Genomic DNA, 27,052 nt, shown 5'->3' on the forward strand with positions numbered 1-27,052 from the left:
TGCGTCCCGGGTTCGAATCAGGGTTGTGTTAGGAAGGGCATCCGTTGTAAAACACATGCCAAATGTCAACATGCGAGTCGTCAGTGTGACGATTCGCTGTGGTGAACCCTAAACGTGAAAAGCCGAAAGTGGCACACACTAATATCAAAAAGGCTGACCTGGTGCCTTTCTGTATGTCCTCCCTGTGCCTGCGTGGGTTCTCTCCTGGTACTCCGGCTTCCTCCCACATTCCAAAGACATACAGCTTAGGTTGACTGGGGACTCTAAATTGCCCGTAGGAGTGAGTGTGCGCATGTGTGATTTCATTTTCAAGGATTTTAAATAATATTCACGGTCATATACATTATATATAATTTTGAATGTGCCCTGCCTGATTGTGGGCTGGCATTGTGAAGCTATGCACTTAAATTATGTATGGTTGGATTAGTGCAAATCAAGTCCATAAAAATATTAATGTTGCAGTGCTTGGCTTGGCAATGACGGTGATAATTTTTCTCCAAGGGAGAATCAGAAACAGATGTACAAGTGTCGTAATTATTGCTAGATTACTATCTTGCTAGCAAATACGGCATGTAGTCATTATGGGCAGGATACTCCGCAGTACTATGGGGTAAGGCCATTGCCAGTGAATGACTTTGAGGCCAGGTGTACTTTATATTATAAACTTTTAAACTTCGGACAAGGATAAGGATAAGTTGACTAAGCTTAAGGAATCTGATGATAAGATAGCCATCAAGGCAGCAGACCTCAAAATGTACAGTAACTCTTGTTTTTATACATGCCATCATCATGTGTTCTCTCTATTGGTGAGTGATCTTGCTCTGTTATGCTCCAACATTACATAGCCTTTTTTTAAATATAAAAAAACGTAACTATATATCTGTGATCTATTTTTAAATATCTTTGTCTTTTTTAGGAGGCAGTGGACTCGAGACTGAATGCCACAAGGGAGGTGGAAAGTACAGTATTAAGATTATATGTTGTTAAGAGTTTACTCTTTTTGTAGGATTTAGTTTAATTTCATTTGTGTGAAGAAACACAGTTTGGCTGCTACTACTGTACCTCTAGTTATCTTAAGATTTTGTGAACTATTAAATCTGTAAAAATATCCATGTAATCTTAATAATGACAGTTTCGACAGTGTGGTCAGTTTATTATTAGACTCAACTGGCTTTTCTCAAACTGTAAATAAACCCACTCACTGTTTTAATCACACCATTGATCGTATTCTGACATATGGCACTGAAACAGAACACTTAATATGTAGTTTATCCCCAAAACCTTATTCTGACTGACCATTTTCTAATAACTTTTGAGTTTACATTAATAGATTATACACTATGTGGGGAAAACAATCGATTAGAGTAAATATCTGACAATGCTGTTACCAAATTTAAGGAAATAATTCCATCATTATTTACTTCAGTGCCTTGTGCCAACACAATGGAGGGAGGCCATCTAAAATTTACTCCCATACAAGTCTATAATCTTGTTGATAGTGGTGCAGCTTGACACTTGATACTGTTGCCCCTCAGAAAAAGAAGGCCATGAAAGAGAGGAGGCCCCATGGTACAGCTCGCATCTCCACTCCCTAAAGCAGGCATCACTATAACTGGAAAGGAGGTGGTGCTCCACTAAATAAGAAGAGTTTTGCCTAGCCTGGAAGGATAGTTTAGTAACATCTCTTTTAAAAAGCCCTTTGTAGTGCCAGAACTGCATATTATTCACAGCCACAAGGCCAAAGCGGACATTTTGTAAACAATGTCTTATTCTGAGGGACTCAGAATATTCATAACTAATAAATTAACTGATTCTAAGCATTGAGAACAAGCTGAAGACTGCTACATGCAGGACTATCTCTCCTTATCAGATGGAGAGCTCGGATCCTGGCTTCAGAAACCCCAAACACCCTCTCTTCGTGACTCCCAGTACATATCCTGAACCTCACACTCTGAACTTAGTTAGTCTCAGCTAGTTAAAACAAACCCAAAATGGTTGGCCCTTTTATCTGATTGGTTTCCAGTGGAACGGAACACAAGAATATTAGACTGCAATAAAATGTGGCTTAAGACTAAGACAAAGAAATGCCATTAGATTTGAAATTGTGCAATTTTGTTAACCAGAAATCCGGCGACAACAGATTGTCATGAGTCTCCAGAACGGGACCATCTCAGAACTAGACCCGGTTCGACTCTGACCCAAAGAGGCTCCAAACCAGTGCTTCTCTCCTCCTGACCACATGGAATCTCCAGAGCTAAATGGCTCCTGCTAACAGCTAAGTGTACTCTGGCTAACTGATGTCTCATGAAAACTGTAGCTATTAGTTATCAAATTAGAGTCTCTAACCTGTAGCAATCGAGTTATTTTTCCTCTCCATATTCGTGATTAAACCCCAGAATTTAGATGTAGAATCTGGCTCAATTTTTTACCAAAATAACCATCTCCACCATTGCAAACAACAGACTGTTCGGTCATTCATCCATCAAAACATTCACAAATGTACCATTTAAATTACTTCTATCCCTATTTTACCTGTGTACATATTGTAAATACATTTATTTAGCTCATAACTGGCTTCATTATGGCATCCCATGTGTCTCTCCTAAGAGGTCACTGAACTGCTAGAATTCGCTTTCAGATCTAGACTCAATTAATTGCTCCTAACTAACTGTTTTAATAGTTTGATAGAACCATAATCAACCATTTATAGTTGGTTTGCCCTAATCTAACGAGTTGTTTAATATTATGTATTAATATTCACGTTGTAGTCATTTCTTCTACTTGTCCTCTTAGATCTCAGTGCTGCTTTTGACACCATTGAGCACATAATCTTATGATAGAGACTTGAACTTGTTATTTGGATTAAAGTAACTGCACTCCAGTTTGCTCATGTTAATGATGAATCTTCTATGCAGACTAAAGTTAGTCATGGCATTCCACGGAGCTCTGACCTAGGTCAAATTCTCTTCACTTTGTACATGCTCCCTTTAGACAGTATTATCAGGTCACGCATCCTAAATTTCCATTGCTACACAGATGATACTCAGTTATATTTATTTGTGAACCCAGATGAATCAGATCATTAGGTCAAACTTCAAGCATGTCTTAAAAACTTAAAGGCCGGGATGACCTGGTGGTTTAAGATTAATTAATCTGTTTATTCATTTAACAGACCCATAGCACGGTATATGATTATTTAAAATCAGATGCACATCCCTGGCGGTCGTTTGGAGAATAACATCAGGACAGACAGATATACAATATTTACTTGAGTAGAAATACTCATTTACATATGGGAATATGAGTTGGTGCATTGAAATAGACTCTCTCGTGCCAGGGTAACACATGCACAATTGAATGTCTCTTTTTCTCTGTGTTTCCACTCCATCACTCGTTCAGTTTATACATAGGCACCCTCAACACTGACAAACGTACGTTTCAGTAAAAAAAAGATCTGTTACTGTTTGATATATGCTCTAGCTGCTTCTAAGTGAGATTACATCAAATGAACACATCGATATTATGTAAAATAAAGCAAATGCCAAACTCAACGGCTGATGATACCTATGTATAGACAATCAGAGAATCACAAAGTTATCGTATAGGTGTTAAAAGCAGCAGTATTTCACTAAGTGTGATGATATTAAATAAAACAAATCGGCAAACGTGTCCAGCCTAAGGCACACCTGTGCAATAATCATGCTGTCTAATCAACATCTTGATATGCCACACCAGTGAGGTGGGTGGATTATCTCGGCAAAGGAGAAGTGCTCATTAACACAGATTTTGACAGATTTGTGAACAATATTTGGGAGAAATAGGCCTTTTGTGTACATAGAAAAAGTTGTAGATCTTTGAGTTCAACTAATGAAAAATGGAGGCAAACACAAAAGTGTTGCATTTATAATTTTGTTCAGTGTATTTAGAGAATAAACGCTAGCAGATCTTAGATTTAAGTCACTACAGGGTCGAGACATGGTGGGGTTGGGGCAGACATGGAAACAGTGCTGGATGTGAAGCAAGAGCTTCACCTAAGTTGAAAAGAATTTATTATGTCCGCTCGGACACGAAGGAGAGCAAGTAAAGAGAAGCGGACCCAGGTAGCTGACTTCGGTGTAAGCAGTGCTAAATTTATTTACAGTGAAGTGAGAAAAAAGTCCAGATGTTAACAGGCAAGTGTAGAATGATGAGAGTAACCGGGTGTGGATCAGCAGCAGAGAAACCAGTTTGTGGTGAGATGGATGGGAGAAGGCTGGGCTGCAGACGCTGGGGTCACTCCTGAGCTGGTCGACGGAAAGATGGTGGTGGCTATGGAGAAAGACGGCAGGAGTTTGTACAGATGAGTTTAAGGAGACTGTGCATCGACCTGAAATGGTGGAGACTGGAAGGGCAGAGTAGGTCCAGGGTCCGGAGGAGATGTTTGTGGAGGAGGAAAACAGCAGAAGGAGAATATGGCAATGAAGAGAGGAAGATTGTACTGGTAGGAGCTAGGAGAACTAAGGGTGAGAGACAAATGGTAAAAACACAAGAAAACGACAACTGAACGGGCCTGAGAACCAGAATAAACTGGCAAGGGAGTGATAGGTGAGCGGAGTATAAGTAGGGATAGAACTAATGAAGTGCAGCTGGTGATAATCAGGGGATGTGGAGCAGGTGTGCTAGGTGGTGTGATCAGGGGCTGAAAAAGAGAAAGAGTGAGAAAGGCAGGTGCAACCAGGCAAACCTGACAGAATTATTCCTTACATCTAACTAAACTATAGGTTATAAACTTCATTGAAACAAAACACAAGCGAAATATTTAAATGTGAGAAAAACAATAACCTGCATTTATTTTTCTCCAAGATGGCGGCGCAAACGAACGCAGCGACCCCGTTCTCTCTGAGTTGTGTGCCTAAAAATGTGTGTTCTAGAGTATGTTCGAATTTGTTTTGTTTATGTTCTGGTGCGCGTAGTTCAATGTCTACATTGCGCTCAAGATACAGTCGTCACTGCCTTATGGATATAGGGTATAAGTCGAAACATTTCAACTTGGAACAGGAAGTCGCAGAGGAACTTCGAGGCCTGGGGCTTCATCACCGAATTCCTACATCACCGGACATGCCGGCTACTGAGAGGAGGCATCGGAAGTGGTGTGAGCGAAAGCAGATGTGGGGCAAACATGGAGGCATCCAGGCTAGACTAGCAGCTAGCGCACACAGACCCACAATACCATCCCTTATTATCGACCCTGTGTGTCTGTCCACAGCCAGTGTGAAGAAGACCCATGCAAGGCAGCTGAACCGGATAACATACCTGGTTGTGTTTTAAAGGACTGTGCTGAGCTCAAGGATGTCCTCATGGACATCTTTAGCATCTTCCTGAACCAAGCGGTTGCTCCCATGTGTCTCAAGGCTGCCACAATAATTCCAATTCCAATTCCAACACTTGGGACTCAAAACCTCTTTCTGCAACTGGGTGCTGGACTTTCTAACAGGGAGGCCACAAAATGTGCGAGTTGGCAGCAACATCTCCAGGACCATCACGCTAAGCACAGGGGCTCCGCAGGGATGTGTGCTCAGTCTATTGCTCTTCACACTGCTGACTGTGTGTCAACCTACAGTACCAACCACATTGTCAAGTTTGCGGATGACACGACTGTAGTTGGTCTCATTACCAGCAATGATGAGGCCAACTACAGGAGTGAGGTGTGCCAACTGGTCCAGTGGCGTAAGGACAACAACCTCTAAATACTAAAGACATTGTTGTGGACTTCAGGAGAAAACCTCTATAGCATTCCACACTGACCATTGACGGTGCTGTAGTGAGCAGCACCAAGTTCCTGGGGATGCACATCTCTGAGGACCTCTCCTGGACCAACAACACCAAATCATTGACCAAGAAGGCTCAATCACACCTCTACTTCCTCCGCAAACTGAGGAGAGCTAGTGTTCCGCCCCCCACATCATGTGTTCTTTCTCCTGGGGCACCATTGAGAGTGTTATCACTGGCTGCATCACTGTGTAGTACGGAGGCTGTACTGCCTCCTACAAAAGGACTCAATGCATTGTGAATACAGCCAGCAAGATCATCGGCACCCCTCTGCCTTCCCTTACGGACATTTTCAACACCCGCCTCACCCACAGAACCATCAGCATTGTGGATGACACCTCCCTCTTCACACCCCTGCCTTCAGGGAGAAGGTATTGGAGTCTTCAGGCCCACTCCACCTGATTTAAAAACCATCGGGCTGTGAGGATGCTGAACGCTATCCATGGAGGAAAATGGTCTTATACTTGTATAGCGCCTTTCTATGCTTTACAGCACACTCAAAGTGCTTTCACACTATTTGGCCATTCACCCATTCGCACTCCCAAATGCTCACACACCGCAGTGTCTTGCTCAAGGACACTTCGACATATTGACAGGACAAGCCGGGAAACGACCCGCTCTACCTCCTGAGCCACAGCCGCCCCCACAAGGTATGATCTGATGCCAACAAGAGCCAAATATAATCCTTTGATGATGATGGTTAACTTGTTTCCATGAGAAACCCTAGTTTTATTGTTGCCAGGTGTGTTTTTATGACATATAATAACTATAAAATAATACTTTCCAGAAAACAGTGTGGGCATTGGACAGCTGCACAGCTATCAAAATGACTCATCGGGGGCGGGACTTAGTATCTCATAGACCTCATAGAGCCTTATCATCCCAACAGAGCACTTGGCTCTCAGAGTGCAGGTCTACTTGTGGTTCCTAGAGTCTCCAAAAGTAGAATGGGAGGCAGAGCCTTTGGCTACTGTGGAACCAGCTCCCAGTCTCAGTTCGGGAGGCAGACACCCTTTCCACTTGATTAGACTTAAGACTTTCCTTTTTTTTGATAAAGCTTATACTTAGGACTAACTCAGGTGAGCCTGAGCCTTCCCTTAGTTATGCTGCTATAGGTCTAGACTGCTGGTGTTCTTCCATGATGCTCTAAGCTCCTCTCCCCTCTCTCAGTGCATCTATATGCCACCATTATGTGCCACCAACTGTTATCAATTGCAAACCCTTTTACTCTCCCCGTGAATTCAAACGTTTCATGCTAATGGAATTGTACATAACACCACAGGCTAATGCTAGCGCACTATGACTCCTAGCAGAACTGATAACTAGCCTGGAGCGAGAACATCCTGACTCTCCACTCATTGTTCTAGGGGACTTTAACAGAGCAAATCTCACCCACGAACTGCCCAAATACAGACAGCACGTTACCTGTCCCACCAGGGACAAAATCACACTGGACCACTGCTACACAACAATAAAAGACATCTATCGCTCTGTCCCCCGCGCAGCCCTCGGACTCTCTGATCACTGTATGGTCCATCTTATTCCAACCTACAGGCAGAAACTTAAAGCTGCGAAGCCTGTAGTCAAAACAGTGAAGAGCTCGACTGAGCAGGCTAAGTCAGAGCTACAGGCCTGCTTTGACTGCACAGACTGGAGTGTATTTGAGACTGCAGCTACAGACCTGGATGAACTCACTGACACTGTGATATCTTAGAAATTATGCGCAAGCTTGACCCAGATGAGATTTTTGTACAGGATGAAGAGTCATTAGAACATGGGCACCGCAGACCTACTTCAAGATCTTGATTGATCCTTTCAATTTGACCATTTGTCTGTGGATGGAACCCTGAGGAGAGACTGACAGAGATACCCAAATGGTGGCAGAATTCTGCCCAGAATATGAACTGTGGGTCTCAACCTGAGACAATGTCCCATGGGAACCCATGTAGTCAAAAAATGTGTTGGATGAACAGTTCTTGGAGGTAGGTATTTTAAGCAGTGGAACCAAGTGAGTCATCTTAGTGAATCTATTGATGACTGTCATGATGCAAGTCTTCTCCTCAGAGGGGGAAGGCCCATAACAAAATCCACAGTGATGTAGGACCAAGGGTGTCTCAGAATTGGAAGGGAGCGTAAGAAACCAGAGAGAGACACTTATTGGATGGTTTGGCTTGGGCGTACACAGAACAAGCTGTAATGAACTCCTGGACATCTTTTGTTAAGGACAGCCACCAAAACCTCTTGTGGAGCAGGAGTCTGGTCCAAGTGATGCCAGGGTGACAGGCCAGGCAAGAGGAATGACACAACAGGAGAACCTGAGACCTGAACCATTCAGGGATGAACAGTTGGTTAGGCGGACAGGAGGCAGAACCCGATGATTCATCCAGCACAGCTGGGATCGCCCTCTCAAGTTCAAAGTGAGTGGCACAGAGATGGGCAGAAAGGAGTAGGATAAACTCAGGCTCATTGTCCTTGGCTGACTGGCTGAAAATAATCAAGGTTTTACTGGAAAAACTTATAAGAAGGCATCTGGACATAGTTTTGGGTAGATGACGTTTCAGCTCTCATCCAAGAGGCTTCATCAGTTCTGCCTGACTGGTGGTGAGCAGGAGGTATTTATCCCACTGGGTGGTGTTTCAGTCCTTTGATGGCCAACAATGTCCTCCAGCGACTGAGTGGTTGGAGTTTCAGTCCTTAGCTGGCCAACAGTGTGGTCAACATTGTCCTCTAACGACTGTCATTAGGGTCTGGTATCGATGAGAGTCATTACCTGTCTTTGAACTCTAATATGTGGACCGACACCTTTGTCCTGGTGTGAATTAAGGTGGAAATGTTTGGGCAGAAATTTCAAAACAGAGGTGTAGATGGATGAGTCTGATTCCACTGCCCCTATTTAGAGAGGGGTGTTCTATTTGGACAAAAATTGCTTCTTTGACTCCTCTCTCAAGCCAGCGATGTTCTCTAGAGATGATCTGGACTTCACTGCCGTCAAAACAGTGCCCTTTGTCCTTCAGGTGGTGGTTGTTAGGTAATTTCTTAGTTAGATAGATATTGATTAGAGATCTGTTGTATTAGAAGATGTTAGTGTAGCCAGGATGTCTTCCTCAGGCTGTTAAATGCAAGGTTAGTTAAAGCAGAGAAAGGCTGCAGTCAGGGACAAATGTTATTATGACGGTAAAAGTAACCATAATATTTGTCTTAATGTGTAATGTTATGTCAAATTGTTTTAGATACACACCACGAAAACAACAGCCACACACATTATTTTCTTCATGTTTTGTCTACTGCTCTGCTCAGCTGCCAAGCTGGCATATCAGGTGACGTCACGGTTCGACAGCCCAGAAAGAATTAATATTGTATAGCAATGCTTAGTTCGGGGTCTTGCTGCTTCCGGGCTGCTCGGGCAGCCTGGGGGTTGGAAGATCTCTGGACTTGAAGTGTTGATTCTTGCCTGTGACTCTTTGAATAAACCAGCATGGTTATATTTTTTATATACTCAATGGTCTGAGTCGTCCCTCTGAGTTCCTGGTTTGAAAGAACCAGACAAGGCTTTATAATAGAATAAAGCCTTTATGGTGGACTGCTGACTCTGGTCCACTGGGGTTGGCCCTCCTGTGTTTACCGATGGTAAAAATGGGCAAAACCCAAGAACTGCTGTGTCTAATATTCTCTGGAGTGGGCCAGTTGCTGAGGCTGCCACTTTGACAGGGTCCATCTCAATGCGCCCTGCTCCCACAATGAAACAAAGGGGGGTATTAAACTCACACTTTTCAGGTGTAATGAAAAGTCTGTTCTCCAGTAACTTCTGCAGCACTGTCTGCACATGCCTGTTGTGATCCTCTGGGGAGGTGGAAAAGATGAGGATGTCATCCAGGTACATGAATACAAGCCTACTGAGCATGTCCTGTAGTACATCATTCACCAAGTTTTGTAAGACAGCTAGGGTATTGGTGAGCCTGAAGGGCATCACAAAGTACACATAATGGCCTGAAGGGGTACTGAAAGCTGTCTACCATTTATTGCCTTCCTTGATGTGCACCAGGTGGTAAGCATTATGCAGGTTGAGCTTGATGAAGACAGTGGCTCACTACAGTGTCTCAAAGGCTGTGGTCATCAGAGGTAGGGGATACCAGTTCTCAACCGTGATGTTGTTCAGGCCTCAGTAGTTGATGCACAGCCTGAGAGTACCGCCATTTTTTCAACAAAGAAGAAGCCTGTGCCTGCTAATGATGATTGCAGATGCCAGTGACTCAGAGATTATACTGAGTGAGCGCAAGAGGAGACTGAAAACAACAATGGAGTGGCAGGTAAGGTGTTGTCAGTGGCCACTATGGTGGACCATCAAACAGCATCCTGGGAGAACCAGTGGATCCAGGCAATGACGGAGGGGAGTACTGATTGGTGAGAGCCACTTATGAAAGCAGATGGAGACATGGTGAAAATACACTGTCAGGTGACAAAACAACTCAAAGGATAAAACCAAGGAAAGAAAAAAATTAATTCATATACTCGGGGGACAGCTCAGGAGGTAGAGCGGGTCGTTTTCTAACCGGAGGATTAGCAATTTGATTCCCAGCTTGTCCAGTCAACATGTCGAAGTATGCTTGAGCAAGACACTTAACCCCGAGTTGCTCCGGGTGTTCACCGGTGTGTGAATGTGTGAGAGTGCGAATGGGTGAATGGCCAAGTAGTGTGAAAGCGCTTTGAGTGTGCTGTAAAGTGTAGAAAAGCGCTATACAAGTATAAGACCATTTACCACTTACCATATAGCTGGAGGAAAAAACCACTGACAAAACAGCAAAACACTGCAGTGAGTGCATAAGCAAAAAGTCTGAGCTCAGACAAATAGAACCAAAGAAAACTGCTGTGACAGAAAACACAAAAGGCACAGAACCAGGGAAAAATAGGCAGCAGGGCTACACACACACACACACACACACATACAAACTACATAAAAAGGAGGGCAGGTGTACAAATTGAAGGGCAAGGCAGGAGCGGAGTTAGAGGAAGGAACCAGCTTTGGAACAGACAGACTTGGGTAAAGGCTCAGGAAAATGGCTGGAGGGTCCTCACAGAAGAGAGAGATGATCTGGTGACTCACTGCAACAACTGGGCCATTAAAGTAGGCTGCATGTAACAAGGCACAAATGCAGCAAATGAGTCACTAATCAGGCAGTAGTAAATTTGAGGCATAGGCAGAGATGATGGGGAGTTCCTTTCAAAATAATTCTTGGATCAGAAATTAAATTCTCAAAACTATTTGTTCAACTTCCAAGACATTAGGTTATTTGTGCACATCATATAAATATTGTTTTTAACAAACTGCTAATTCTTTGGCATATTCATGCAAATGACTATGTGCAATTGTCTGTTGGTTTCTACATTATCAGTTGCTTAGCTCATGTTGATCAAAATATATTTTATGGTTCTCTGTTGAATAGTCTGACCTCCCTAAACAACTAGTCATTAGTTTTTTGCAGATGTCATTACATGCAAAATAGGTGAACTAGTTGTATTTAGTATCTGTCAGGTGTTTTATTTATTTATTTATTTATTTATTTATTTATTTTTACAAATGTGCCTGAATTAGATCAACCAGTTCTCTACAGCTGCAACTCATGAACCTTCAATTGGCAAGCATGTATAGACATACAGTAGCACAACACAGTGCTTCAATTTCTGACAATGGAAAAACAAGAAAATGCACAGCGTTAACTCTGTGCATGGTGGACAGGTAGGGAGGCAAAACAGACAGAGAGAGAAAAAGCCAAGAACATAAACATGTTCCCAATGAAATAAGGACCACACCTGTGGACCATATTGTCAGTCATGTCCTTACAATAGCCAAGGCTAGTTGAAGGCAGCCTAATGTTGGGAGAACACCTGTTCTGTCTAGTGGGTTTTTCCTGTGTTTATATTCTTAATGTTGTGTCTTTTCCTTTGTGTTATGCAGTGCTGTAAACCACCTATTTTTGTGTATCACAGTAAAAGCAGTAAAAATTTAAATGTGAGTCTATCTAGTCTTTTTCAGTCTTCCACACAGAGTAATGTGAAACTTGGTACTATTGAAACTGATACATGCCATACAAAACAAGTGTAGCCTTGTTTCCCCAGGTCAGTGGGAGTCCAGTTCTCACCCAACCTGAACCATAGGTTACATATGAAAATACAGTGCCTTGCGAAAGTATTCGGCCCCCTTGAACTTTGCGACCTTTTGCCACATTTCAGGCTTCAAACATAAAGATATAAAACTGTAATTTTTTGCGAAGAATCAACAACAAGTGGGACACAATCATGAAGTGGAACGAAATTTATTGGATATGTCAAACTTTTTTAACAAATAAAAAACTGAAAAATTGGGCGTGCAAAATTATTCAACCCCCTTAAGTTAATACGTTGTAGCGCCACCTTTTGCTGCGATTACAGCTGTAAATCGCTTGGGGTATGTCTCTATCAGTTTTGCACATCGAGAGACTGAAATTTTTGCCCATGCCTCCTTGCAAAACAGCTCGAGCTCAGTGAGGTTGGATGGAGAGCATTTGTGAACAGCAGTTTTCAGTTCTTTCCACAGATTCTCGATTGGATTCAGGTCTGGACTTTGACTTGGCCATTCTAACACCTGGATATGTTTATTTGTGAACCATTCCATTGTAGATTTTGCTTTATGTTTTGGATCATTGTCTTGTTGGAAGACAAATCTCCGTCCCAGTCTCAGGTCTTTTGCAGACTCCATCAGGTTTCCTTCCAGAATGGTCCTGTATTTGGCTCCATCCATCTTCCCATCAATTTTAACCATCTTCCCTGTCCCTGCTGAAGAAAAGCAGGCCCAAAACATGATGCTGCCACCACCATGTTTGACAATGGGGATGGTGTGTTCAGGGTGATGAGCTGTGTTGCTTTTACGCCAAACATAACGTTTTGCATTGTTGCCAAAAAGTTCGATTTTGGTTTCATCTGACCAGAGCACCTTCTTCCACATGTTTGGTGTGTCTCCCAGGTGGCTTGTGGCAAACTTTAAACGACACTTTTTATGGATATCTTTAAGAAATGGCTTTCTTCTTGCCACTCTTCCATAAAGGCCAGATTTGTGCAGTATACGACTGATTGTTGTCCTATGGACAGAGTCTCCCACCTCAGCTGTAGATCTCTGCAGTTCATCCAGAGTGATCATGGGCCTCTTGGCTGCATCTCTGATCAGTCTTCTCCTTGTATGAGCTGAAAGTTTAGAGGGACGGCCAGGTCTTGGTAGATTTGCAGTGGTCTGATACTCCTTCCATTTCAATATTATCACTTGCACAGTGCTCCTTGGGATGTTTAAAGCTTGGGAAATCTTTTTGTATCCAAATCCGGCTTTAAACTTCTCCACAACAGTATCTCGGACCTGCCTGGTGTGTTCCTTGTTCTTCATGATGCTCTCTGCGCTTTAAACAGACCTCTGAGACTATCACAGTGCAGGTGCATTTATACGGAGACTTGATTACACACAGGTGGATTCTATTTATCATCATTAGTCATTTAGGTCAACATTGGATCATTCAGAGATCCTCACTGAACTTCTGGAGAGAGTTTGCTGCACTGAAAGTAAAGGGGCTGAATAATTTTGCACGCCCAATTATTCAGTTTTTTATTTGTTAAAAAAGTTTGAAATATCCAATAAATTTCGTTCCACTTCATGATTGTGTCCCACTTGTTGTTGATTCTTCACAAAAAAATTACAGTTTTATATCTTTATGTTTGAAGCCTGAAATGTGGCAAAAGGTCGCAAAGTTCAAGGGGGCCGAATATTTTCGCAAGGCACTGTACTTCCAGAACACAGTTATATTAAGCATTCTGACTGCCATGTTCATAAATGATGACAAGGACTTCTCATTCTAATGCACTGACATGTTCATTGACATAATATTTACTTCTGAGAGATAAACTAAGGATTTTGAGCAAGGTACATGCTTTTGCAGGTAATCCATTGTGTGGTGCTGTTTGTATAAACTGTTTTGAGAAATTGTGAAAATGGGTATCAAATTTTTCATTTTAAATTTCATATTGCCTAAAGGCAATTTATAACACCTTTGTCCAGCAGTATTTGCATATTGTTTTGCATGTGTTAGTTTATTTTCTGCTTGTGTCATTTCTTGAACTTGAAACTGAAATGCTGCCACACAACAGCAAAAGTTGATGATAGAGAATCCAATATGTCAGCGTCAAATTCCATGACCTGACTAGAGTTATACTAGCAAAATAATATATATAATATCCTGTTAGATGCTATAACAGTCTCACCATAGTATCAAGACATTTTTCTATCACAATACTGCAAAATTACAAATATTGTTACATCCCTATTAATAATGTTTGTGTTACATTCATCGAACAAAGAGCAGGAAGAAAAACTAAGTAAACTAATTAGTGTAAACTAATTAAACACTCAGAAATTACAGTGTAGATATAGGCATAGTTTTATTTTACGCCATGTGAGGATATACTGTAAATACATGAACACTGTTTTGATGACAAGAGTTTACCAATTGTTCTTTAATATATAAAATTATCAATGTGCATCATTGCCATGTGGACACATCTGTTTACATATTAGTGTGTACTTTAAGTTTGTGACTGGGGTAATTTGGGGTAATCCCCTTAATCCACTGAAGGGAAGTTTTTATATTTGTAGGCATAAAAGGCTTTACAGTGTATGCAGACACCCTCTGTCTGGAAAACATAATGCTGAATAAATAATCATACAGTTTTTAATTATTTTTTTTTTTACATTTGTGTCTCCAACTTTGCTGTAACAGTCTGGGGAAGACCCTTTCAACTATCACATATGATTATAAACACATTTTATAAAAATTTTAACAAATACCTACATCTAACCTGTAATTCATTTGCATATTTGTATTATCAACTGTATTTTTTTGTCTTATTGTTGAGTGTGTGCTTTATATAAATGACACAGCATGAAGCCTTTGGTTTGTGTTTATACTATCTAGATGTTGCACAGGACGTTTGATGAAATACAGCCTACCTTCTATGCCGTGAGTATCTTCCACTAACATGGCCTTTGCCGTCACATCCAGGGGTAGGGCAGCTGCTACAGACATACAACATGACAAATACACACTTCATACACACAATATATGATTTATACTTAATGATAGACTTCTTTTGAAGTCTATCATTAAGTAAAAGTATAATCATTATGCATTTCACTGAAATTACTTACCTCAATTCCTGCTTCATCTCTTGTCCCACAAGGTCTGCTGACACTGAGAGGAAAGCAACAGTTGAATTGTTGGATGCAGAAATAAAAGTCATACGAGAGCAAAAAGTGAGGAAAATTATTTGGTCACTGCACATTTAGAAAGTCACCCTTAGATAAGGACATTGATTCTGTATTTACATCTCCATGAGGTGTGTACAAAAGCTTAGGCATGACTGGATGGTAACACAGATAACTTCAGGCAAGGTAGTATTCTACCCAGGTGGTTCTGAATTTCTTAGCAAGGCACCAAATGTAGTTTACACACTGGATGTCCGTGGGGCCCACAGCTAATTTTTGTCCAGCCTAGATGGTTAATATACTGTAGTTTGGATTACATGAATATGCAGTATGAAATGTTACATCAGTATCACTTCGCTTCCAAACTGTGTGTGTGTATGGGAGGTTAGGTGGAAGTTGGGGCAGGGGGTTCTATACTTACCCTGGATGCTTTTGGACCGGGTTCGTGTTCGTGTCTCTGTAATGTCTTGGCTCATCTGAATAACAGACGGACATGAGCAAGTAATGAGGTACAGCACTGGAGATAGATAGATAGATAGATAGATAGACAGATGGATACTTTTATGCTGAGGCTCGTCCTCTGTAGTTAAGTGGCTCTTCTCTAGTCCACTGCTGGCTCAGTGTCTGACTTTTGAAGTCATTTTTCTGTTGGATACAAAACACACAAAACAAAGCACTTTACTGTAAGCTAGTGATGGAAAATGTTTATTTTACAGTTAGTTTATGTAATTTAATAGTTATAAAAATGTGTTGAGGGCATTCACACGTAATGGTCAGTTTACACAACATGGTTTGATTTACTCAGTCTCTGAAAAAAGTTATAAGTTATAATAGCTTATCTGGCTCTGAAGAACATTTATCAAGTCTGAGAAAATAACCCAGATCAGGTCATTCTGTTATCGGTTACCTCACTATGGGCTGTGTTAGGGAGCAGCAAACTACATGTATTTAAACCATTAGTTTAGTTACATTTTACAGTAACTTGCTGGTAGTCCAACTACATTCATAGTTGTGTAGTGACTGAAGTAGTTAAATTACATTTTTGCCTTTTTGTAGTTAACTACTGTAACTACAAATAATTCAGGCCCATAAAAGCAAGGGAATGATTTTTTATTTTTATTTTACCATGGCTTCTCTGACCCTAACCACCATTTGGTTAAGAACATTGAGAGACTTCTCATGTGTCATGTGCACAAGAGGTTCTACTCTGAGACATAGCAGTAAAAGATGGGCCCATTTAGGCTAATGTTCAAGCTGTTCTTATGGTCTAAAGTCTAAAATGTAGAGATGGCACTGATAGCGATGGCGGCCTTGGTTAATTGTGCTCTCTTGTGTTTGTTGTTTTTCTTCGTTTTCTCAGTCTTTTGCCACCCATCCCGGATTACTTTTACCAGAGAAGAGCTGTTAAATATCGGACAACTCACACTGAACTACCCTTCTCCGATTTTTGTGAACGAAGAGTGCTGTATGGACATTCTGATCGGAGGTGCAGCTGCAATCTATGGGATCTGGAAGAAACGCCGCCGTGGCAAGCGTGTGGGTAGTGAGGCTATGCCAGAGAGGGACCCAGACTTCACTCCCATCTATCCACCTATTATTTGAGACTGCAGCTACAGACCTGGACGAACTCACTGACACTGTGACATCTTCTATCAGCTTTTGTGAGGATGTGTGTGTGCCCAACAAGTCCTTCTGTACATACAACAACAACAAGCCCTGGTTCACAGCAAGACTCAAGCAGCTTCGTCGTGCCCCAGTTCGACCTGCCCCAGGAGCTGCTGATACAGTTCTCCAGAGGAATCATCGAGTCCATTCTCTGCACCTCCATCACTGTCTGGTTTGGCTCAGCAACCATGCAGAACAAGTACAGACTTCAGTGGACAGTCAGGACTGCAGAAAAGGTCATTGGTGCAAGCCTGCCCTCCATGGAGGACCTGTATACCTCACGGGTCAAAAAGAGGGTGGAGAGGATCACTGCAGACCCCTCACACCCTGGACACAATCTGTTTGAACTCCTCCCCTTTGGATGGTGTTACAGGTCACTGTGCACCAAGACAACCAGGCACAGAGACAGTTTCCTCCCCCAGGCCATCACTCTGATGAACACTTGACCCACGACAGTATGACTGGACAATAACCCTCAGTGCAATACCTGTAAATATACATTGTACAGATTATACAGATCCGTACAGATCTCTATTTTTATTCCAATTTATCTCATTTCACAATGAGCATTCCCTTGTCTGTCTAAATTTTTTACTGCCTGTTTATACTGCTTATTTTGCATTGTTTGCACTGTTTGTTGCTTGTTAATACTGCTTATTTTGTTATATTACACATCCTTATGTTGTTTTACTGTCTACTTGCTCCTTGCATGAGGATATGTACATGCACATTGAGAGCCGATGTACCAGAGTCAAATTCCTTGTGTGTCCGACACACCTGGCCAATAAAGCAGATTGTGTTGGATCCAGCATTTTTGGATTTTGCCTCTTAGGCTAGTGGTTAAGGCGCAACGCTCTCACCGCTGCAGCCCGGGTTCAAGTCAGGGTCGCATCAGGAAGGGCATCCGGCGTAAAACACGTGCCAAATGTCAACATGCGAGTCGTCAGTGTGACGATTTGCTGTGGCGACCCCTATAACAGGAAAAGCTGAAAGTGACTTTCTTACTCTTGCTAGGGACTACAAGTCAAGCTGTCTTTGTCTCTTCTGTTTCCATTTGACCATTCATGTTTTAACCTGTCTCTTGTGAGCTTTATGGAAGTACTCTTTTAAGCCCAATAGACCTACTGTTTTGTTGGCGAAGAAGCTAGAAAGATCCAAACCTGCTAATTATATATGAAAATACTGCTTCTCTAAAGGAAAATATTTCCAAAGACGCCAAGTATATTTTCAGGTAGTGTATCAGAAATGCATATAATGGAATGGTGCAACTATTTAAAAAAAAATGTTTCTGGTTTGTGTCTGGGTCAGCATCATGTAGTTCCAATGTAATGAGGATGTAGGCTTCACTAAAGGCACAGGGTGTGTTGTGTGACTATTTTCTGGGAATTTGGCAGGTAAATGAAACCGTTTTAAATGCTGTAATTAAAACACTGTCAGTATTCTCCAAACTCATTCCAATATTTTCAGATGCAATTTTTTTTATATTTGACTTTTAATTTAGCCTTAAAAAAATAAATAAAAAAACTAGAAAAAATAGAGGCTGTCTTGCAATGTAAATATTTTGTAACACATATTCTGACTTTCATATAGTAAAATTAAATGGGCTTTCAATATATTTAAATAGTTGACAAGAAAGATTATCATTGTCCAGGGAACACAATATGTGTTATTAATTTTTGTTTTGTTTTTTGTTTTTTAGGAATTTCAAAAGTGAAGGATATGACCAACTGTACTTTTATTTCCTTTAATTATCTTATCTCAAAGAACCATTTAAAACATTTCTGACAAAACTGTTGCAAAATTAAACTGAAGCATATTCTTATTTTATGAAAGGGAACAGCCAGTCTTTCACACTGAAACAAAACTGTCATTAGTGGCCAAACAAAACACAAAGATAATAAAATAAAATGTAGGTTTCTTATAGTCTTGTAACACAAGTCTTATAGTCATTTTGTCCAAATAAAGATATTCACAAATGAAACATAATTACAAAAAGGATAGCCTATTTAGCCTATTATAACCTAGATATGGCCCACTTCCTTTGGAGATTCTGCTTTTGGAGGAATGCTAAAAGTCTTACAGCAGATACAGGTTGATACATTAGGAATCTTCTAAGAGGGTTACGGGCCAGCAAAGATCTAAAGCGATTTTATGACTGCTCGGTGGCCATAGCATGAATAAGACTCAGCATGACATCACTTTATTGACTGCTAGCCTACTAGCTTACATGTAACCAGGTAGAGCACAAAAAGCAAAACGCAAGCATCAAGTAGGCTACAACATAACGACGTAATGTGGTGGTGACAGCAAAGATGTAGGTCGGGCTGCTAAACACTACGAGGCCTTTCTCCTCTGCTACACTGACACACTGATAAAACAAAACATGCAAAAAGCCACCGTAAACGACTGTCAGCGGTTTACGTGTATAACAAAAGGGCCTGTATGGAAACCGGGTCGCCATCGCAAAGGCCGGAAATAAAGACCGACGATAATAATCGGTTTAAAATCCTGACTATCTGCACCTTCGGACCGAGCTCAATTGCTGACATCCTCGGTGGTCTAGTTTATCAGTGGCTTCATTCCATCCTCTCTGATCGGTGTGAAATCCACGTACCATTGCGGCCAAGGCCCAAGAAAATACCGACAAATAAGTGCGTTTCATGCTCTTTGTTTGTGAGACAAGAGATAAAGCCTTACCTTACACACAGACTACTGCCCTCCCTCCCCCTCCACTCCCACATCTCCGAGCGGGCAGACAGTACAGTGACTACAACCACAGTACACCACCAGAACACAGCAGAAAGGACTGAATGGGTGTCACAGCAGCGTCAGACTGAAGCCAGCACCCGTGAGCTGTTCAGCCCCGGATAGGGCCAGGCGCGTCTTCAGCACCATGGACAGAAGCCCCACTGCACTGCCTCCTGTAGGAGCACAGGAGAGCTGCAGCTGGCCGCCTGCAGGGGCTGCACTGCCGCTGGCCCAGTCTGTGGGCTACTGAAGGCGGGCACGATATCAGTATCTTAGGAGCTGCTAAGAAGATGCAGGACGAGGTATTGAGGAGGCGAATTTCACCTAGCATACTCGTCAAGTAAAACGCCCAGTATCTTTAAAGCCAGCAGGGACAGTAGTCTAGTGGTAGAGGAAGTAGGCTACTAATAGTATCAGTAGGCTATTAATGTGTCATTGCGGCATAACTGAACCAACTGTTAGTCTACTTTATAAAGTATTCGTCATTTTACTAATCAGTAATCATGTTACTAATCAGCCAGCCACAGTAGCCTCAAGGCTCAACCAATCAAAAAGTACAACTTGTTCATGACAGAGCCCCACTCAGGTTCATGTGTGCCAGGTCAGCCAATAAAAACAGGCATCAGTTGTCCAAAAAAAAAAACATTTTAAAAGGATGGCAGCAATATTGCTATTTATAGCTATGAAAACAGCTTGTGTATAATGTTTTTTGGGTAGGGTAACATACTAGGAAGGTTTGGGTTAGCTAACATTTTGTTCAAGCTGTCAAAAAGCACTCTGATAATGTCATGTTAACTTAGTTTCTATGTCTATGGATTAGTGATGAATGTGTGAAAGTGTATCTGCAAACCCTGATGCTACCATGAAAGAAACAGGAGATGGGCCAGGTGGAGATGCAAAGTTTTGAGGTGAGGTTTCAAAATGTACTCATGATGGTAATAAAACCCAGAAAGTAGAACAGTAAACCCAAATAATACAATATGCTTAGTCTCTTGAGTCCCCTTCAGCCCTGTGCAAAAAAACAACCTTGAGTGTGCCCCTTATGGCAGCACTGAGCAGTTTAATGTTTACATTAGCTTAACATTAGAATTATCACTGGCAAAGCAGTGACTTTAAACTAATGGGCTAGTTGGGCATCCTTTTATTTTAAATTCACAACAAATGGAATTTATCAAACCACTTAACAACACTAAAACAATAAAGTTATTGAGACAATTTTAAAGTATAAATGTTACTATCATATTCCTCCTCTTCACTGCAGCCATATTATAGTTTCAGGATCAGGAAGACAGCAGCAGTACAGAGACAGCAGGAGAGGAAGACATAGGCCCTAGGTGAGGTTAAGTCCAGTACCAGTACCGTATATTAGTTTTAGAGTAATAAAAGTGTCAGGTCCACTTGGCGCGACCTGCCTCTCTTCCACCTTTCTCTCCTCTGCTCTCTCGATCCTGCGGGATCTGCACCTCAGCTGAAGTGCATTTCAGTAATTAGCAACTAGCTGATAGATGAATGAAGGAATGGCGTATTATTATCAATGGTGGAAAAATTAGTTAAAATTTTCTGAAATCACGCTAGAATTGGATCTAAACTCTGGGATTTAGTCAAGAATTTGAAGAGAAATTTAGTTGTCAATTTCTGTAAATTATGGATTTTAATTTGGGAATAACTGTGGCTTTATGAGACATCAAGCTTTAGCCATGAAGTCATGTAGCTTTTAGCAGGTCAGAGAAAGCAGCCTTTCTGAAGCCTTTTATGCCAGGGTAGAGGTCTGTGAAGGTCCAAAGTTCCAGAACATCATTTAAGGCTGCGAGCTCAGAAGGTGTTCTTCGTATTCAGAATAGGATCTGCCTCTCTTTTTATGAGGAGTTGGTTTCCCAGTCTGTGTCCAGAGCGTTCTGTTCAGATGGTGGCTGGAGACCAGGGTCCATTTCAGTACATGGCTTTTGAAGATGTCTTGAGGAAAAACCTTGTCTAATTTAAAGTGATCATCAAGGGATTGCTCTGATAGTGTGTCTAGGGTTTAACACAAAATTTGGCTTTAATAAAATTCACTTTTGACTTTGTTTATGAAATTTTACTTTGTCTAACAACTTTGGCAGGAAGGTGTTCAAATCTCACATGTTGAAAACTGCAGATGGGATTGTCTGCCGGGCTGCACGAAAAATATTCAAAAATCACTAGCTAAAGAAAGGCACCAATAAAGAAAAACAAAACACTTCTTGTAGTGATGTGAGCATATGGATAAATTTAAGACTAAACACAGTAAACATGTGTACAAGAGATGCAGACACACACGTTGGGTTCCAACTTTGTTAATTTCTTGCACCCTGTGGGAATGTTCATACTTCTACCTTGCACCATGGCTCACATATGTGATATGCACCTTTAAGTGACTGGAATGTGTGATAAATCACATTTAAACACAAAATTTAAGCAACAGATAGTTTGAACATTAAAAGGCATACATAAACATTCCATGGAGGTAAAGGAAGGTTAACTTTGAATAAGAAGAACATAAGCAAACAATTGTTAGCAAACAGTCATAAAATGGAAAAATCAGAAGCTTAATTCCCTACTCATGTTTTAGCACTATTTTAGACAAGACCTAACATTGCATAGGATTAGGCAGATTTAAGGTATTGTTAGATATTAGTAAATCAGTCAGATAATTATAATTAGACATTAATGTGTTAGACAAATGTATTAGTAATGTAATTTAGTAAGAATTAAAGTCTGCTCTAGTCTGCTCTGTTTCATGGTTGACAGATAGAATGTTGATTCTGAAAAGTGTACCTTGACACCAATTGTTTTCCTGTATTCATCCTGTGTTAGAATATTATGTCTGAATGAATGTTTTCGTTACGCACCATGTGACAACACACACACATCGAAATTATTCATTTTGTTATGACTAGTGCTCGAAGCATGTGGAGCCTAAGACAAGAGATGGAGATGCCGGACTGTCTCCATCTCGTGATGTTTTGTAATCTTTCTGTGTAAGGGGTTAGCCCAAAACTTATAAATGTATTAGGCTTTGTGTTTCCGGGAGCTCTTAATTCCAGCAGCCTGCCTGTGGATGTCTGGAGGAAGGAGCCACCCGGGTTGTGATTTGTAACTTTGCTTGTGGTTTAAATAAATCAGCACTAAAATGAAGAAAGATGGACTCCTTCCTTATTCAGATCTGTCCAATATAAGAACTGGGGTATTACAGTACACATAATATAAATATTTATTGTAGTCTCCTGAATGTTTACTTTGGAGCCTAGATTTTGTCTATATTTCATGTTGAAATACATTTTTACATGTCAATAACTGTGCGTCTCCTCTCTCCCATAGTGTGTCCTCTCTCTCTCCCCGTTCCTTTCTGCAGGTAGCCCTGGATCTGGAGCTCTACATTTCTGATGATAAATCACCGGCCACGTCAACCTGCCCAGTGTTTGATTGTTTGTTGTTGTGTTGTTTCTTTTCTTTTCTTTTCTCTCTCCTCTATCCACTCAACCCAACCAGTCGAGGCAGAAGGGCACCCACCGAGAGCCGGGGTCTGTCGGAGGTTTCTTCTATTCCTCAGTATAAAGCATCTCTTCAGGGTGTTTACTTTGGACTTGTGAGCACAACAACTAGTTGACACCACTTCCACGTTCTCTACATGTAATATGCTAAAGTGACTCAAACCACACAATAAGCATTCATTTAATATGGCTACCCTGCTATCTGAGCCTCCTCAGAGCCACAGCCCAAAGCAGCACAAATATAACCAAAGACAAAGAAAGATGGCCTGTACAATTGGATAAATGGATAAATAAATTATAGTGATAAGCCTTGGAAAAACAGTTATTGGCTTTTCTAATAGTTCATCTAAATAAAACAAAAACATTAAAATAAATACACAGAAATATTATGAACATTTGAAAAAATTTACAAGATAAAATAAGTAACATCTACATTATTAAAACTAAACCACATTTTCCCTTTTCCATCAGAAACATACAAGTAACAGGAATCTACATATTATAAAAGGGTGGTGAGTTAATGTTGTTCCAAAAAGACTAAAGTTAAATATTTAAAAAGAATTGCTGTAATACTCAGCATACCCTAGTTCTTGGCTGATATGACTAAGCAATTACTCCAAGTTTTTAGTCCCTCAAACAGCACAAGTAGTCTAAGAATACAAATATTTGGCTTTATACCGTCAACTAGTGAAGTCAGGTTGAACACTGAAGCTCTGAAGCATATGTCGAGTATTCAGGGCAGCAGAAAGTAAACCTTTGTGTCAAGGCTTGTTACATCACTGATGACGACTGAAGTTTCATTTAGGCTACCAGTTCAGGAAGCCCTTCGAAGTTGGTGGGATGTTTCAGCATGTGTTTGAGATATAGGGGGAAAAAACATAGATCACACAGTTTGTAGGTGTGCATTATTAGAGATTATTGCAGTGTAGTCGTTTGCATTATATTGCCATGGCATCAGCACCACAACATAAGTTATCCTCAGTAGCAAAACAAAAGGCCACTCTCCCTCAAGATGTGCTCTGAACCAAGAACACAGACCCAGGTACACTTCTGGCCATTTTTATAAAGTCTGCCTCCTTGTCTGGCCCTAAAGGTAATCCTCCCATTACCTTCCCCTCTACATTAAGCTCAAAATGAAACAAGGTTGAATGCCCAAAGTTTGTCTTAGGGACAGGCAATATTGCAAAAAACATAGCCTACATAAAGATTTATTGTATAATAAAAGTGACTGGTGTATTATTTATGCTTGTATATTCGCCTTAGTGGCATGGAATTTTGACAAAAATTGAAATCTAGAAATGTGTTTTTGTTTTTATGTATTTCAGGGACACAAAAAGTACCGTACATGAAGAAACGCTTCACGAGTTCATGAGTCTCTCTTTGCGCCAGTAGGTGGCAGTGATGCAACATCGAAGACAGAGGCGGAACTATCAGTAAAAGTGTATTGTGCTGCGTAGAGGACATGCTATTTGGTAAAGACGGAAAATCACTTTGGGATATATTTATTGCACGGAGATTTCTGTTAAACCTAAAGTTACACCACCCGTGTTACTTACATCGCTGCTGATTAAACGGAGGAAAACCGCTTGTTACCGTGCCTGCGCTCGCCTGAAACTTTAGTGACACCCCTTCATTTAGCCTAGCCTAGCTAGCGCTAACGTTATATTAGTATTCAGTCGCAATTTAGCTCTTAACGTTAAGACATTTAAAAAGCCTTGGGGCCAGGATGCAAGAGGAGTATTTATGAGGAACGACCCGGTAAGTCGCGAAGCCCAAACGTTACTTTGCAGGCTACTGTAGTAGGAAGCTGCTAATCGAAGTAAACGTAATTTGAAGGATAATTGGTTTTAATGTGGCATGGGTTTGCACATGAGAATCACAGAGCTGAAGCTAGGGTTTGCTCCACTCAACGCGTTGTAATTCCGGTCGGCCAGGATGTTACACCAAATGACCTAATAATACAAGGACAAAGCCTGATGGACATTTCACTAATATGAGCTTTTAGATACACATGTAATGTTACGCGTTTAAAGTGATACAGCTTGATAGCATAGCTACATGCCATCTTCACAGAGGCTAGCTTGTTCTGCTATCATTTAATGTCACTGTACTAACGTTACTTCAGACACTTTTTAGCTGATGTTATTTTAAAAAATTACTTTTAACTACTAATAATGATCGTATAGCCAAATGTTTTCAGTTAACGTAATGGTGTAAAGTAGAAGTAATAACTCTTCAAACAGAATATCATATTAATCATTTACTTTGTTGACTTGTTTTACCTATAGTCGGCAAAGGAGCGTTAATGCCAGTGATTTAGCCGTGAGTTGGTATAATCAGTTAACGCCAGACGTAACTGATTTAGTGGGGTATTATTGAATTTTCATTAATATATTCACGGTATTTGTGCCTGTGTCGATCACGTCTAGCGTTACAGCAGTGCTAAAAACACAAGTTACCATACTTCCGTCCTTCACAATAAGATACCCTGCTTCAACAACTCCAAACGATGTGTTAAAAGCACCTTACTATATTTTCATACGCATTAACTTTATTGCCAAGTATTATCAAAAATACAAGGAATTTGGTTCCATATATACACAAGTTCAAAGATGAGCTCAATGTTTATGCTCATGCTTGAGTTTCACTTTCAGTTTATTTCTCTGTAACGAGCTGTGGAAAATCAATAAAATCTAAATTCATAGGCTACATAAAAACATAATTTCTACCAGATGATCTTGCATGAAAACAATTTTTGTCCAGTACATTTGTGTTGTTGATTCGCCTGGAATAGACTTTGTTCCACTGCTGTCCTGATAGCTGTTCTGATGACTTTAAATACTCAGAACTTGCAGCTCACTTCTCATTTTCAGTGTGGATTGAATGGAATCGAGACATAAGCGTCACGCAAGTGCTACTGGAGCATAATTCCAGTGTGTTTAACAGTTAAACTTGACCAATGACACTAATCTCTCCACATGATCAAGTGCCTTGCACCCACCATACTGCTAAACTGTTCGCTCTGGTCTTCTATTTTCAGGATTTTGTCCTACTTTCAAAAAAAGATAAATACACTTAAATGTTTAGATTCCTTCCAGAGCTGTGATTGTTTAAATGTTAGCATCGTCACACTACAGCTATTAGCATTACAAGCATTTTGTGCAAGTACACACATACACACACACACTGGTTTAGACGTAAAATGATTGAGAAATTCACTTGTTTGTTTAGAAGTTAAGCAGGGAATTCAGTGAGTGGACCGTGGGCAAAGTGGTGAGGATCTTACATTTCTCCAAGCTTGTGTTCTGCTTGTTCAACAGCTGTTGAACATAAACTGCTCATACGGTCTTTGTTGCTGGCTGATTGTTGCACTGAAATAATCCTTCTTGTCCTCTGCAACTTCTGCTCACACCCTAGAGTGGGTGTCTATATTGACATGTCCAATAAAGTTGAGATCAACCAAAATAACACAACTGTTAATTTTAGCCATTTTAGTTTGTGCAGCTGATGAACAGCGGTAATTTGTTGACAGTAGCTATGTCTTCTGTTGCTGTCGGCCATGACACCATTCTGATGACACATTGTAGACCTACAGTGCAGTACTGCCAGAGCTCAGTTAGCCTTCTCCATACAGTGCCTTGCGAAAGTATTCGGCCCCCTTGAACTTTGCGACCTTTTGCCACATTTCAGGCTTCAAACATAAAGATATAAAACTGTAATTTTTTGTGAAGAATCAACAACAAGTGGGACACAATCATGAAGTGGAACGAAATTTATTGGATATTTCAAACGTTTTTAACAAATAAAAAACTGAAAAATTGGGCATGCAAAATTATTCAGCCCCCTTAAGTTAATACTTTGTAGCGCCACCTTTTGCTGCGATTACAGCTGTAAGTCACTTGGGGTATGTCTCTATCAGTTTTGCACATCGAGAGACTGAAATTTTTGCCCATGCCTCCTTGCAAAACAGCTCGAGCTCAGTGAGGTTGGATGGAGAGCGTTTGTGAACAGCAGTTTTCAGTTCTTTCCACAAATTCTCGATTGG

At 40.9% G+C, this 27,052-nt stretch overlaps 2 protein-coding genes across 2 annotated transcripts in view; one reads left to right on the forward strand and one right to left on the reverse strand.

Moving 5' to 3' along the window:
* The window catches only part of myt1a (myelin transcription factor 1a), an 82,105-nt gene extending 62,424 nt beyond the window's left edge, over positions 1–19,681 (reverse strand). The window contains 5 exon segments of the mRNA XM_020609075.1: positions 14,831–14,896; positions 15,029–15,071; positions 15,507–15,561; positions 15,645–15,730; positions 19,448–19,681. Coding sequence (XP_020464731.1) covers positions 14,831–14,896; positions 15,029–15,071; positions 15,507–15,561 — 164 coding nt within the window. The 5' untranslated portion in view covers positions 15,645–15,730; positions 19,448–19,681.
* Positions 19,682–24,382: 4,701 nt separating this feature from the next.
* mfn2 (mitofusin 2) overlaps positions 24,383–27,052 on the forward strand; it is a 46,653-nt gene continuing 43,983 nt past the window's right edge. The window contains exon 1 of the mRNA XM_020609157.1: positions 24,383–24,765. The gene's annotated coding sequence lies outside the window, so the exon portion shown is untranslated. The remainder of the gene's footprint in view (positions 24,766–27,052) is intronic.

Source organism: Monopterus albus, unplaced genomic scaffold (assembly GCF_001952655.1).
Source record: "Monopterus albus unplaced genomic scaffold, M_albus_1.0 scaffold98.1, whole genome shotgun sequence".
Taxonomy (NCBI): Eukaryota; Metazoa; Chordata; class Actinopteri; order Synbranchiformes; family Synbranchidae; genus Monopterus; species Monopterus albus.